The sequence below is a fragment of the Mirounga angustirostris genome, unplaced genomic scaffold, assembly GCF_029215605.1.
Source record: "Mirounga angustirostris isolate CCGP_5_RB_7025 unplaced genomic scaffold, mMirAng1.0.hap1 SCAF_6, whole genome shotgun sequence".
Lineage (NCBI taxonomy): Eukaryota > Metazoa > Chordata > Mammalia > Carnivora > Phocidae > Mirounga > Mirounga angustirostris.
Window position 1 is genome coordinate 32,221,938 of NW_026991714.1, and position 16,265 is coordinate 32,238,202.

The following is a 16,265-nucleotide window of genomic DNA, read 5'->3' on the forward strand; positions in this document are numbered from 1 at the left end:
GACTCATATGGATAAGGTGCATATACTTTCGGGGTTCTAGATCATTCTATGAGGCAATCTTTTAGGTATATTTTATTTTACTTCAACACAACTATATTTGCATTACTTATTAGAGTCAGCAGGAAAGAAACATGAATCCAGAAGTACTTATCAGAAAGAAAACTAGCACATTCTACATTTTTTCAAAAGACATATTTTCCTATTTGAAGTCTTGGCTAATAAAGTGTTCTTTACTTTGACCTAAACTGTGATTTTTCTTCTTTTTTATTGTTTGACTCTGGTTGGACCTACATTTCAGCATGGATTTTCCTATGGGAACTGAGATGGAAAACTAGAGGAGAAATCAACCTTGTATAATCCCACTGTTTTTCACCCCAGAATTTTCTTCATTAAAGTTCTAATGTGACTCACCATTCCCCAGTAAAACCTGGCCAGCACAGACATTTTAATTCACCCTGGAACTCCGAGCAGTTGCCTCCGTTGTAGCAAGTGAGATTTGTCTTCTCATTCCCACAGACTGTTGAGGGTAATCTGGTGTGCCTAGAGACATAAAAGTAGCAGTCACAGCTGTTCATCTTGTTCACTTCATTCAAGAAAACTTTTTGGAAAAGTTCATGTATGTAGTCAACGCCAAACTAATTAACTACTCAGGCTGGCTGAGCCACAGATGCTTGATTGTTCTGCATTATACACAGTCACTTTCTCCAGGTAAACGGCTCCTGCTGGAGGGTGCTATAGCAAAAGCATGGCTATATATCTTCCATTTCTACAGTTTTCATTGGTGAGATAAGATCTGTGCCGTGGGGTGGCAATAAATTTAGGGCTGGGAAGAAACTTGCTATAGCTTGGTTTGCTGCTGCCTTGCTTATAATAAATCAACACAGGCCACGGAAAATTGCATCTCTATAAAGGCCAGGAAAGCAAGGACAGCACTCTGGTACCCAAGCACTCATGTGATTTCTCTGTAGGCTTTCAGAGCTGAACTCCTGTTACCCCGCCAACACTTGCTGGTCTCTATCCAATGATTCATAGCTTAGCCAAATGCAAGCCGAATGCTGTCCAGGAGGACTGTAGATAGCACTCAGTGGCAACTGCATGTGAATTCAGGAGGGTGGCTCTTTTGTATAACAACAAAGCTGCACATATTAAGGAATCCTTATACAAGGCAGAACAAATTGTTAGAAGCTAAGCAGAGCTTGACTACAAGGCAAGATCCAGAGGTGTGAAGGACTGGATTAGAAGAGATTTTAAGGGTGTTGTTCAGGTCCTTTGACCCACTGTGCATGGTATCTGATACATAATTAATGTTCAGGAAATACAAGATGAATTTAATTTTGTCCTGTTGTGCGCGCTGCAGCTAATATGGAGAAACTAGCCTATCTGTCGGTAAGTGTGTCTCTTCCCACAAGAACTAATCAATTCGGCTTTAAAAAGAAAATATAAGGACTTTTCAAAAGAATGAAAAATGTCAACCAGCTTTGAAAGGGGTCAATTAGCAATGCAAATGTGAAGTTTTGTATACATCTTACGTTTAATAAACAATTTTTGAATCTCATTAGAAGGTACTTTTGAGAACTTTAATCTTTGAGAACTTGACTTTGATGAATTAGGCAGGAGAAAACACTGGAGAACTAGTTACTGGGGCATGTATGTTTACTTTACTTATCCAAAGTCACCACGGCAATACTATTAATTTTGATCCTGAATGTCTTTTGCTTTTAAACAGGCACTTTGTCTATTGGCAAATGGGCCCGTTTTAACTCATGGAAAGTGACATATAACTGAAATGTCAGCACTTAGCACCTAATACTGTGCCTTCATAGGTTCTGAACGAATGTTATGGAGATAAATACATTTTCTATTTTTTTTTTAAGATTTTTTATTTATTTGAAAGAGAGAGTGAGCAGGGGGAATGGGCAGAGGGAGAGGAAGAAGCAGACTCCCCGCTGAGCAAGGAGCCAGACGTGGGGCTCGATCCCAGGACCCTGAGATCAGGACCCGAGCCAAAGGCAGCGGCTTAACTGACTAAGCCACCCAGGCGCCCCTAAATACATTTTCTTATAGGTATGGCTACCTGTTCTGTCTGCTGGGAGATTCATCCCATTAGGGTACCACCTCTCAGTTAGTGTTATGTCTACAGGCTGCCAACCCACTCCAGGTGCTCCTGCCAAAGTCTGGGAATATATTACTTGTTACTAATAATCCTCTCACCTCCCCATAATGAGTCAATTGTTTAGTGGATTTAAAAGCAGTATAAGTTATAAAATAATGAATTCTACTTACATGGAAACACTGAAGCCATGTGACTTAGCAGGAAAATATTGTTTCTTATTTCTGTTTATGTAACATGAGATGGAGGTCATTACTAGAATTAAAACACTGCTTTAGTAGTTTTAGAAAAAAATGTGAAATATGTCAAAATGGGCAAAAGATATTCCTGAGTATTCTTTCTTTCTTTTTTTTTTTTTTAAGATTTTTTATTTATTTGACAGAGAGAGATACAGCGAGAGAGGGAACACAAGCAGGGGGAGTGGGAGAGGGAGAAGCAGGCTCCCCACCGAGCAGGGAGCCCGATGCAGGGCTCGATCCCAGGACCCCGGGATCATGACCTGAGCTGAAGGCAGATGCTTAATGACTGAGCCACCCAGGCACCCCCGTGAGTATTCTTTCAATGGAATGTTGGGTGTTATGTAAAGGACACTCTAGGATTGTTTGATTTTGTAGTATGTATGCCTTAGATTTTCTTCACTAAGCTATTTTACGACTCTAAGTTGTAGAAAAATGACATTAATATAAATGGATCCTGCTCACTGAAATGCAAATGAATTTGTCCGTAGTGATATAATTGTCACAGGGTAGAAAAGATAGTTTCAAATATTAATTGTATTGCTCTATAAAAAATTAAATAGTTTTGCATTCATTAGTAACTTCATTCCCTCATCTCTATTTATATATATTTGTGTTTATGTGGATAATAAAAATATATGCAATTATTATATATGTACATATATAAATAATTAGGTTGTCCTTTGACACTTTTTTATATCTTACTCATTTCCTCATTAATTAATGACTTAAATGAAAACATCAAAACATGTTCATTTATATGAGAGTCATAATTTCACTTTCTCGAAATTATAATTTAGCATAGACTTTTCAAGATTTTATGAGATTTACCTGCCTGAAATAGTCAAGGGCATTGTTTTAGGGGTAGAAGTCATGCTTCCTCGAACAATATGAAAACCAAGCTTTTGGGGGCACGTGGGTGGCTCAGTCGGTTAAGTGTATGACTCTTGATTTTGGCTCAGGTCATGATCTCAGAGTCATGAGATCGAGCCCTGCGTTGGGCTCTGTGCTCAGCAGGGAGTCTGCTTGGGATTCTCTCTCCTTCTGCCTCTGTTCCTCTCCCCACTTGCTCTCTGTCTTTCTCTCAAAATAAATAAATGAATCTTAAAAAAAAAAAGAAAGAAAACCGAGATTTTGCATTTATTGTAAAAAAATATTTGTTTCTTGAGGCCTTAAAGCTATCAAACTCTGGGGCTACAGTTCATGAGGCATATTCTAACAAAGATGTCGGGGAAAACGTTTTGCTTAAAGTCTGGTCAAAACACTACCATTCTTCCTTATGGAACATCCCACCATGTGAGATCCCATCTACATGACCAAACCATGATGGAAGGGGCTCCTGTCACTCCTCTTCAGCACAGCCTACAGATGCATAGCTGAGAGAGCTTTCCAATTTGACAAGGAAAATGGAGAGCATAGCTCCAAAGGCCAAGCTTTACATGAACTTCATGCTCACCTGCAAAATTTTCCTGTGAAATTTCCAAAACAGTGGCAAGAATAGCCATTGGGGTTGCTGAGGCAGGTGGCCCCGTTTGCACACTGGTGACTCTGGCAATTGTCTATATCCATTTCACAGTTCACACCGGTGTATCCAGCCTCACACCTGCAGTGATAGGCTGCAACTCCGTCGGAGCAGTTGCCATGGATACAGGGGTTTGAAAAGCATTCATCAATGTTGAGTTCACAGCGTGTCCCTGACCATCCCAAGGGACATGAGCAGTGATAAGAGCTATAGATGTCTTCACAATTTCCTCCATGCAAACAGGGGTTGGAGTTGCAGGCATTCAACTGCAAACAGCCAGTAGCCACTGAATTTATAGAGATTTTGAGAAACTGCTCTTCCTGTGGTTTATTAGTGAAACCAGGAACATTTTCAAAGTAAGAGAGATAAATGCCACTGATTTCTATTGTACTTAGACACCCTTTCAGGCCCTGCGTACTGTCAACAGCTCGGTCACCCACATAAATGTCTGTATTATCCTTCAGAAAGTTGAGGCTCCCAGTGGCAACTGCACTGGTCACAAAAGGTGCTTGGTTGTCCACTTCCATTTGCCACCTGGAGGCCTGGGCCAGTGGGTCCGTCATGGAAAGAGTCACTTGGTGCCAAATGCCATCATTCACAGACTGCAAACTTGTCAGACTCAGCATATAAAAACTGTTGCCGCTTTGCAATTGAAATAATAATCTGGAATCTTGAATGCTAATATTAAGAAATTCAGGCTCCTTCTCTGCATGCAGTATGATCACATTTGCATTCCTTGTTCTGAAACCAAATGTGATATTGGTGAGTTCTCTGGTAATGTTCCCATTGCTCCTGAATAATATTTCACTGCTTTGTGCATTAAAAACAGCATTTGCAATACCTAAAGAGAGAAGGCAACACCAATGAGCAACTTTATTAAATCTGTAATGTTGGCTTTATTACCTTTATTACTAAAAATGATCATCAGGTTAATATCATCATGTATCAATTGTTTGATATATGTTAGGCACTGTGCTAGTTCTTTTTATATTATTTCTAATACAGAATCCTGGAGCACATTTTTATCATTATTACTATTATTATCCCCATTTCAAAGAAGAAGAAATTGAGACTCAGAGTAAGTGATTTTTTTCATAGTCAGGTGACTAATAAATAATAAGACCAGAATACCAAGCCTGGACGGTCTGATACCAAAACCCAGACTATACATTTCTTTTCCATTGAAAAAAGGTTACATGTAGAAACAACGTCTAAAAAAGGTGAAAATGAATGGGATTCAATGCATGACTAGACATGGACCTTGGTATTGGAAAAACCTACAATTGTTCACTTGAGTAGAGAAAATCCAGTTCTCCACCTCCTGGGTGGGTCTCCTTTCCTCTCATGCGACTTCTGTATTCACAGGACCTGTGACACCAGATGTGTGGGGCTTTCCCCCACCAAGCAATTCTGTGCATCATCATTTTCCTTATCCTTTCATTGTTTCCCATTAGCATACAAATATACTGTAACTGCTCCAGTCTTAGAAAATCAGAACACACGCAAGACCCAAAAGCACGATTCAGCTCCCCCTCACCCCACTGCTTCCTGAATTCTCTATTCGCTTTCCGGGCAAAACTTCTCCAGATAGTTTTATATTCTCATTGTCTCCACTTTCTCATCTCTCATTTTCTTTTTAATACACGCTGCTCAGCCTTTTGTGCCAATCACTTCACCTAAGCCAAGCTTGCTGTATCACAATGACCTCTGTTACTCAATGTAGAAGTCAATTCTCTATTCTCATTTTCTTGCACTTTTCAGTAAAAATTGACCTTAAAAATGCTGTCTTTGCCTCAGTTGTGGGGCACCACACCCAAACAACTCTTTTCATATAGACTATTCTAATTATTTCTCAGTGTCCCTTCTTCTGTCACTCTGCAGATCAATATAACAACCACTCCTTAGCTCAAGACCTCCATCAGTTACCATCGCATCTAGAAAGAAATCCTAAATCCTAAACCATGGCCTGCAAAAGTCTCTGTGATCTGACCCTTGATTAACTATTCAATTCTATTTGCTATCACCCTCTTCCTTATTCACATGCTACAGCCACAAAAACTTCTTGCCATTCTTCGAAGACATCAAACTTGTTCCCAAATCAGGCCTTTTAACTTGCTGTTATTTATACTTAGAGTATTCCTACCCCAGATCTTCCCACAGCCTATGTGCTCAAATGTCACCTCCTCTGAGAAGCTTTCCCTGACTATCCAAGTTAAAATAGCTTCTTCCCTGTAGCCACTCTCTGTTCCATTACTCTGTTTTATTTTCTTCCCAGTATTTATAACTATTTGAAATTATGTTGTTCATTTGCCTACTTGTTCTTTGTGTTTCTGCACTAGAACATGTGCTTTCTGAGATCAGGGACTTTCTCTGCTTAGATTATTACTAAATCTCAATGCCTAGAACATTGCCAGACATATAGTAGGTAAACATTACTAAATATATAATCTGTAAAAATAACTCCTGTGTCCTCAATTCTGGAAAGGGAGATAATGATTAGAAACCATTGCAGGAGAATATTCAAGTGTATCATTCAAGTGTTCAATTCAAATGTATTATTTGGATTAAAATTTCATTTGATTTTATTACTCTTATTACTTTTGACTGTAGTGATTTTCCCACCAAGTTTGGGGCTGGAATTAGGGAGGAAAGGAGCAACAATGTCTTAGTCCTTGTTTTTAAATAAATGTTAAAATAACAAACTCATCAGCTCTCTCCAACTCCGAAAGGAAGAATATGTTCACATAATAGTATTTGTATTTCACCTTTTCTTCGGGGAACTGTACTGTAATAAACACACTGTATATAAGGTGTGTATAAGGTGAGTTGTAAATTTTGAAGTCTTGGTTTTCTGATAGGATGCCCTAAAGGCAAACTCAGGGTGATGCATGAGCTGTATTATGTTATTCTTTTAGACCTAATCTCAGTATATCTTACTTGAAAGAAAATACAATAGGGTCATAAGATCACATAAAATTAAAATTACACAAAGTGGCAAAAGTGTGTTCTAGGGTTCATACCTGTCAATTAGTAAAAATTCACCCCTCCTATTGATTTACATTTTCTTCCTTCTTTAAGATAAGTCGTACTTAGAAAAAAATGTTATTGAGACTTTTTGGGAGATCAGAGGCAAACTTCCTACTCTTTCTGTAGTGCGAATGCAATAGCAGTGAAGTTTCACTTAACTTCTTTCTGACGCGCTATGTCCAAATCCTAAACTGCTTTATGTATAGACTGAAGACCAGTACACACCAGGGGTATGGTTCTTGGTCTGCCATTGTTTTTAGAAATCTTATTCTTTTTTTCCCCCCTGTGAAAATATTCCAAATGATGTAAACCCTTTTGTAGAACATAACTGGGACTAAGAACTTTAGAACTTTAAGATTTCTATCAAAAGATTGACAATAAAACTAATAATACATTATTTTAAACAAGCAGTTTGGAGGTAGAACAATGGAAAGGTTGTATTTAAAATTTGGTGCCATGTTAGAAACCAAATTGCATTCTTTATGCCAACTCATCATGCTTTATATACTACATATATACCATAATACTCTACTGTAATATAGTACATGCATTTAAAACATGAAACATAAAACTATATGTATTCTGGAAAATTTTCCCAAGTATATATATAGGACAACACATTTCATATATCCATCCTTTTCATATATGTTTTGAAAATATAGAAACAGAAAAGGAAATATATTCTTTTTTCTTCAGTCACTGCAGCTCAGTTTAAACAGAATGCTGTTGCAATAAATCTGAGGTCATTCTATTGTCTGGTTCCATTCCATTATTTTAGTGCGATGTTTTCTAAGGTGATATATGTATCACTTAAAGTCTGGAGCAGTTAAGTGAAAATATTGAGTTGATTTGAAGAAAAATAACATTATTTTGTTCATTTGACAAACACTTATTGACAACCTCCTATATGTTTGGCATGATTCTAAGTGCAAAGAGTAATGTGAGAAACCAAATAGGAAATTCCCTTCCCTTTTGAAATCTATATTCTAGTGAGGAAAGGGATAATGAACAAGGAAACAAATACATATACAACAAAACATGAAGGAATCATAAGAGATACGAAGAAAAATAAAGCTAGGTAAGACGATACTTGGGTTGGAAACTGAGTGAAGTGATGAAGGCAACATGCGCAAGCTCTGAGTTAAGCAAATTCAAGACAGAGGTGGGGTGTGAGGGCCCTGATGGAATGAGGTAGAAGAATGTATGGAGTAAGACATCAGAGGCAAATTGAGGACAACACTTTAGAGGATTTATCGCACTATGAAAGGAAGCGAAAAATGGGATGGTAGCTGGTGGGGATTAGGGGTGGTCAAAGGAAATTTTTTGTAATGAGGAAATGTGGCAGTGTGTTTATACACTGATGGAAAAGGTAATGATGCTGAAGAGAGAAAAATTTTAGAAGCAAAATCTTCAAATAAAGGGGGGAGATTAGAACTCAGTGCAAACATGAAGATTTGTTATTACGATCAGACTGCATTATTTGAAGTAGGAGAGAAGAGAAAATGTAAATAATAGTGTGGTTAGCATGTAGACAGGTCAAGACTGTGAAATAGTATTCAAATTTACTAACTTTTGGAAAACTGTGGTCTTTAGTACTGAAGATGGGCAAGGAAACATTTCAGATGGAGGAAAATACTCGGAAAACAGAATGCCCAGTGTGTTTGCCTTTTTGTACCTACGGTTATAAAATCATCACATACACACAAAATTTTTTTATCTACCTATCAAGTAGATGTTTTATCCCTATTTAGAGAGAAAGCTTTAGATTACAGAGATATGTGAACTGCCCGAGCCTTCACAGTTAACATAAGTCCATGAGCTCACACTAGCACTTGACTCTGTATTCCAATAATGAGGAAAGGAAAGCCAAATACTAGTTGGTTAATTTCTTCAGAAATTAGCTTTAAATAATCAAAGATCTAGGTCTGGTGTTGTTCTGACCTCCATTCCCCACCACACCTCCACCCCCACGGAAACCCAGGGGCAGGATGAGGCATGAAGCCAGTCTGGATATTATTATTATATTAGGTTTATTGTACTACTCAAGTCGGGGCAAAGAGCCACAGGTTCCTTTGGGAAGCAGGTTTTGTCTGAGTTCTTTTCTGGGCTGCCTTGTGGAACTGCAATACCCAACTCAATTGGATGGGTGACAACCTTCAGCTCCACCTACATTCATATCCGCGAGGCACCTCCTGGCACTGGGCTCTGGGAGGACACGGGCTGAGCTCACACCACCGGACTTGCTCGCATGCTTTCCCAGCTGTGTTCGCAGGGCAGGAACATGAGAAGTCATCCCACAGGGAATAGCATACACCTCCGTTGCGACAGGGGTTGGACTGACAAAAGAAAGCAAAGGCATAAAAAGCACTGGCAACTAACTGCGGAAACAGTAAAGGCAAGACCCCATAACTGCTATTTTTAAAGGCTGATTTTCTACCTATTTACACTTGGAACTTTTTATATCCATTGGTTAACAAATGGAATAAAACTGACTGCTACCATTGCCAACTCTTCTCTAAAAGAGAAATGGGGAGAAAGAAAAAGAAAACGATGAAATAAGAAAGAGAAAATAGATAAAGCCGATTTTCTACAACACAAGAAGGATTTTAAAAGGTGTAATAACATTCTCTGGAGGGGCACCTGCGTGGCTCAGTCGGTTAAGCATCTGCCTTCAGCTCAGGTCATGATCCCAGGGTCCTGGGATCGAGCCCCACATCGGGCTCCCTGCTTGGCAGGAAGCCTGCTTCTCCTGCTCCCCCTGCTTGTGTTCCCTCTCTTGCTGTCTCTCTCTCTGTCAAATAAATAAATAAAATCTTAAAAAAAAAACCAAACAACATTCTCTGGAATTTCCAAGTTACTAGGCACTTTCAATCATACCAGTTACCATTTGAGGTAGAGGTTATTACTCCTGTTTGCACTAATGAGGGCAGAGGGCCCTCCTGTTACCCAAGATCCTAATACAAAGGCAAACGTTGAAGCTTGGTACCTACATCCTCTGGGTCCAGATACAGTGACCTCTTCAGTTGCCCTGCCTCTCAGAGACATACTATTATTATCTGAGTTCTTAAAAGGTTTCTCTCAAAATATCCAAAATGAAAGTATTTAAAAGGGAATTTCTGAGAGCTGAGATGGTATTGATCTCAGTCCCACTGTTAAGATGTGATTTAGGTGAGTTACATAACCTTCCTAAACTTCAATTTCCTTATCTGTAAATGACATAAATGGGTAATAACAATGCCTATTGTACATAGCAGTCCTTCAACAGAATTAAATGGATTCATCTATGGAAAGTAGTGTCTGGCACATTGGCAGTCCTCCTCAAGTAATGTCAACATGATTCATTTTTGTACATTTAGAAGCAAGCCCAGTGCATGGCAATAGTCAGAGCTCAATAAATGTTCAACAGATATAAATGTGTTTCCTTTCAAAGGTCATGCAGAGCTGACAAATTCACATATTTAAATAGTTTTTGGAAGAGCATACAAAATACAGAAAGTAAAACGTAGCCTCAGGGAAAATATATTTCAGAGAATTTTAAATCCAACTACCAGAAGAAAGTTACCACTCAGGGTTTTTTGTTGTTGTTGACTTCATAGTCAAAAACAACGGTAGTTGGGCATTTAATATAAATGATATGATGATCTCTTCCAAAATGAATTAATTCAGTTAAACCTCTGGGATGCCATTAAGAGTTTGGGGATTAAAATACTATTATTCGGGCGCCTGGGTGGCTCAGTTGGTTAAGCGACTGCCTTCGGCTCAGGTCATGATCCTGGAGTCCCGGGATCGAGTCCCGCATCGGGCTCCCTGCTCGGCAGGGAGTTCTGCTTCTCCCTCTGACCCTCTTCCCTCTCATGCTCTCTGTCTCTCATTCTCTCTCTCTCAAATAAATAAATAAAATCTTAAAAAAAAAAAAAGAAAATATTTTTAAAAAATACTATTATTCTTGAGCAATTTGTTTGTTGTGGCAGTAGAAGCATGTGGCTGGAGTTATCTTGGATGATTAAACAGACCATGATGCCACCAAGATCAAGGTCATTTTTTTATGGCTCCATATAAATCCCCCAGTCTTGCTGGAAAAATACTGATAAAGTGTTATTCTATGGCTGGTGGGTCAGTAACATTATCTTCACATACAAAGAATGGCTATAACAAATTATTTAATGAAACAATAGTTTAGCATACAATATAGACATAGTTGGTGTGAATAATCCTACCTTGCACATGTTGTCTCCAGGACAGCCGTGGGTCACATTGACAAGAACTGGATTGTGGGATGCATTGTTTGTTGAATTTGGGAAGAATTCCAGATTTTGGTTGTTTAATCTTATATCTTGGATACAGCCTTTAAAGAAGCCACCATTAGCTTCCGTCTCTGGTCTGTCAGGAAGGCCACCGATGTAGATGACATCTCCTTTTTGGATTTTCCATGTAGGGACAGAAATAAATCCTAGGTTTTGTGAAGACTGATACAGTTCAATTTTATCTGGCTTGAATTTCAAAGATATCAAGTGGACATTTCCATCACTGAGAATGAACTGTACTGCTAACTTGGAAGAACCTGGATGCAGCATTGCTAGTTTGCCATACTCTAGCCAAACACGGATGTACTGATAAGTGCTGTTTTCCAAAGCTAGGAGTAAGCCTGATGGTCGATGTGTTCGAACAAACATAGAGATGGTAAAGTTCTCTCCATAACTCTTGTCAAGATAAAAAGCAGCATATCCAGTGGAGTCATCCTGGCCAAATCTGCCTGCCACATATTCTTCAGTGTCAAAATAGAGCAGGAGAAACAAAGAAGAAACATTTTAAGACTCACAAGTAAGAAGGGACAGAAGATGAACACACACACACACACCCATATATATTTTTTTAAAGTTTAGAACAGGCTTATTCAATAGAATGACAATTTGGCCTCATTTCTCAAAACTTCTGAGCTTACTGAAATATACTCAGTTTACTGACTTTTCTGAAAATAACTACATTTTGGTTTATAGTTTATAGTTGAGGCCCATTGATCACAAAACGGAAAGAGAAAAGATCTCTGTGCTGATAAACCTAAGATTTACCTCTCCTTCACTGCCCTAAAACACTGGGGTTTAATGGTGGAATATCAGACACTACTGTCCTCCAACTTAGTGGAAGACATTTGAGGAATAAGATCTCTTACTGTAACATCTCAAAGCAGACTGTTCAGGCATCTGTCATCTTTGCTATTTGAGGACACGCTGAAGCAAATGTCATTACATCTAATCATTCTTTCTAAAGGACAGAAATCAAGAATTAGATTCGCAAATCCTCTTTGGGGATGATACTCCAAATAATAATAATAAAAGGCAAGGGAGTTGAACAAAGAAAGAAGAATCTTCCTTCTGTGGTCCTGGTTGGGAGAGGCATGGGAGACAGATAAATAGGAGGGAGGCAAAGATGAGCATTGAACTCACCCAGAATTTCCTGTTTAAAGAAGTTAGTAATGCACTAATCTGGCATTACTATTGGTGTACATCAACTCAAGAAAACTCTCGAGATGTATAAAAATGAACCCTTACCTTCCAAAATATTGATGATATGGTAGGAACTAAATTTCCTGTCCTTTTTTTTTTTTTTTTTTGAGAGAGAGAGTGACTGGGGGTAGGGTGGGCAGAGGGAGAGGGAGAGAGAGAGAATCTTACTGATGCAGGTTCCACGCCCAGTGCAGAGCCTGACACGGGGCTTGATCTCACAACGCCAAGATCATGACCTGAACTGAAATCAAGAGTCGGATGCTTAACCAACTGAGCCACCCAGGTGCCCCTAAAGTTCCTGTCTTCTTAAAGCTTATATTCTAGTTGGTGGATGCAGACCAGAAACAGATAAAGAAACAAACTATATAGCATGTCAGGTGGTGATAAGTCTTTAGGTATAGAATAAATCAGGTAGGGAAAGGGAATAGGGAGGGCTGGGGGTAGAAGTAGAGTTGTGATTTTTTAATAAAGTAGTGAGAGAAGTACTCTCTGAGAAGATAACATTTGAATGAGAACTGAAAGAAGGTAGAGATATTGTTGCAGAAATTTAAGAGAGAAGGAATGGTGGCTTGGATCCATGGTAACAGAGGAGGTGATGAGAAATAGTTAGATTTTGGAAATATTTTGAAGGAAATATCATGAAGAACCTACATGATTTTCTAGGGCAAGTATTTCCATTTGCAGAGACTGAAAAGAAAACAAGAGGAACAGATCTGGTGGGAAAGTGAGAGTCCACATTAAATTTGGATGGAACTGTCTAGATTTGAGACGCACCTATCAAGGTGGAACTGTCTAGTAAACAGCTATAGAGGTGCAGAGGAGACATTCTGGGGTAGCTATAATTATTTTGGATTTGTCAGTGTAATTAATGCTATTTAAAGTCACAAGACTGGATGAGATCATCAAGAGAGTGAGTATACACAGAGAAAAGAACAGGTCCAAGAACTGAGTCCTTAAGCACCAAACATTTGGATTTGGAGGTAAAGGAGATGACAAAAGAGCAGCTAGTAAGATAGGAGGAGAACCAAGGGAGAGTGATGTCCCATAAGCCTAGCGAGGAAAGAGTTTGTCAGGAAGAGGGAGTGGTTAACTGTGTTTACTGTTGCTACAATGGGTATCACATCAAGAGAGGTGCAGTAAGATAAGGACTAAAAATGGACCATTGAACTCTATAATCTAGAAATCACTGATGAATGTGATGAGAGAGGTCTTGAAGAGATGGCTATCTTCAAGTTTTTACATCCCAATACTAACCAGAAACAAGACAGATTTTACCATATTTCATTGTGTTTAAATATCGTCATGGTCCAGTTGAAGTTTGGGCAAAGGTAAGACATATTTTAGTGTAGCTGAACTACAGTTAAAACTTGCTTAGGCAACCATCTGTGTTTGAAGACCTCCTGCATAAAAGGCTACATTTTCAGAATTCTGACTTGACTTTCTATAGGAATATTGCATTTTTGAATCTGCATTTGGAGACCAGCTGCTCCAGGCAACTACAAGTAGTTTTCAAAGTGTACTGTTAAATAAAATAACCCATTGGAAGAGGTTAACATCTCTGAATACACTGCAGCACTTTCATATGAGATAAAATGTTTAATAGGAAAATGTGGCTCTTGAAGCTCCTGAGGTTTGAGAATATGCACAAAATCATTCAACCTCCTGGGTGATGGGGACTCTGCTGGTCATCCTAGAATGCCTGCAGATCACTCTGTGGATCCAAATTAAAAGACAGAACACAGAGCTCTTTTAGGGGGCGTTTTTGTGGTTTTTTGTTTTGTTTTGTTTTGTTTTCTCAGAAGCTTGAGTCTCCAGCAATCCCATTGTTCTTCAGAAATCACAGCAAGTAGTCAGAGGAGGTGATTTACTACATGATTTTTAGAAACACCTGAAGCCATGTATGACTCGTTGTGAACATGGGAGGAATGATTCTCAACGGTGTTGTTGATATGTCATGAAGAGGGATGGCAAATGCGGATGAAAAATATGCTTCAAGTTCTAATGATTGGTAGAATACAACAAGGTGAAATTTACTAAGAATAAATAAAAGCTTCTTGCTTCTAAATGTACCTCATTTAGGGTGGAAGAAGCAGAATTCTATGGCACCATGAGTAAGAATGACTCAAAGTGAGCCAAGCGTAGAACGTGGTTGCCAAAAAGTCAATGTAATATTAGGCTGCAAACAGAAGAACATTGTCTAGAATGAGAGAGGTTATAGTCCTGTGTCACTCTGCATCATCAGGCACATCTAGGAACCAGATAAGCAAATTTATTCCAAAGTAAGTGACAAGCAAGCAGCTGATGAAGTGTCTGAAAGTTATGTCATATGGAAAACATTAAAAGAAACTGGATATGTTTAGCATGATAGAAGTGATGGCTTGGATGGTATAAGATACTTCAAATACTGAAGTCTTCTCAAGAAGATCCCTGTAAGATTTATATTAGTATGATTTCAAGAGTTATAATGCTGCCAATGAATGAAAGCTATAAGTAATCATATTTTATTTCCGTATAAGAAACAACTTTGGGGCAGTTTCTGGCAAGATAGAATAAATGAATCCTTCATTCCTAAAAGTGTGTAAGCAGAAGTTTGGTCACTACCCTCGGCAGGCATGATAGTTTAAAAAATACAGTAATTGGTGAAGCCCCTTCTATATCTAAGAAATTGCAATGCTAACCGGGTAAGAGTCTCAAAGTCTAGATGTATGACTGAAGAGAAAACATATGTAAATTGCCTCTGCAAATAAAAAATATTCTCTAGAAAGCAAGAGGTCTTCATTCTGAACGGTATCTTGGCAGCTCCGTGGTCTTACACACAGCCAACACAAGAAGATACATTGAGACAGTTCTGGGAACTGAGCTTTGAGAAATACTTTCCAGAACTCCCCTTATTGAGACATTTGATTATTTTTAAAAGATCAGTGTAAAAATATTGGAAATCTCCATGTCATTCATGTTTAGTCAGCCAACTAAATCCTCCATCCATCCTGCTTGTTCATTGCAATGGGTTGGGAAATACTGAGCCAAGATCAAGAACTGAAAGAAGTTTGCCTTGGTAAATGTTAGTACCTCTCCTCCCTCCTGTGTGTATGTGTGCAATGATAGAAAGGCTCCCTCTTCTCTCTGCAGCTTGTAAGCCTCTTTTGTAATGAGAATAAACTCCCCAGCAAACATAATAAATAACACCAATACAGAATATTTTAGTTTTATGACTGAGGCGATATGAAAAATATAATCTTTCTTAAACTTATATTAAGAAGTTTTGGGAAAGAGAAGATTTTACATAACTCCCTCCCTATACAGGTCACTTTTGAAGCCAAGCATTTCCACGAGGATTGAACAGTTTCAGATAGTGCGGGGGTGGGCGAGGGGGAGGGGGATAAGGAAACTGCGGGAGGTGGGGCACGTAACCAATTCAGGAACTTGGTTTAAAAAATCATAATTTTCCAAGTTGGAATGAATAAACTAAAGAAAACCAGAACCCACTGAATTGGCATCCCTTGAAACTATTTACCAGGACAGGTAGCATCACCGTGGTCAGTATTAACCTTATGGGTCGCTGCATTTGGAAACCAGTCAAAACGAGTCAGCATCTGTTTGTTATTTTGTATATGTAGTAAAAATATTGCTGTGGGTCAATTAAATTTTTCTTCAAAAAGTGAACAGTGCCTCAGCATAATTTCCCCTTTTCTCCTTTAAAAAAATCACAAAACAACCTGCCATTCTATTTAAAATATTACATTGAGCTAGTAGATGCCATACCTCATTGTCAAACAGGTCCATGATTTGTAATGAATATTGTGGTTGGCGGGGGGAGACCCATGAATAGTTTCTAATAACTCTTAGCCATTCATACATGGAATAGG

At 38.6% G+C, this 16,265-nt stretch overlaps 1 protein-coding gene across 3 annotated transcripts in view; it reads right to left on the bottom strand.

The window, feature by feature from the left end:
* The window catches only part of CRB1 (crumbs cell polarity complex component 1), a 152,581-nt gene that overhangs the window by 32,927 nt on the left and 103,389 nt on the right, over positions 1 to 16,265 (bottom strand). For 2 of the 3 annotated variants that reach the window (XM_045876129.3, XM_045876128.3), the window contains 4 exons: positions 11,113 to 11,660; positions 9,066 to 9,231; positions 3,803 to 4,709; positions 412 to 540 (listed from right to left, as the gene is read on the bottom strand). In XM_045876129.3, the coding sequence (XP_045732085.1) occupies positions 412 to 540; positions 3,803 to 4,709; positions 9,066 to 9,231; positions 11,113 to 11,660 (1,750 nt within the window). The remainder of the gene's footprint in view (positions 1 to 411; positions 541 to 3,802; positions 4,710 to 9,065; positions 9,232 to 11,112; positions 11,661 to 16,265) is intronic. The other variant, XM_045876130.3, reaches the window with a different exon arrangement.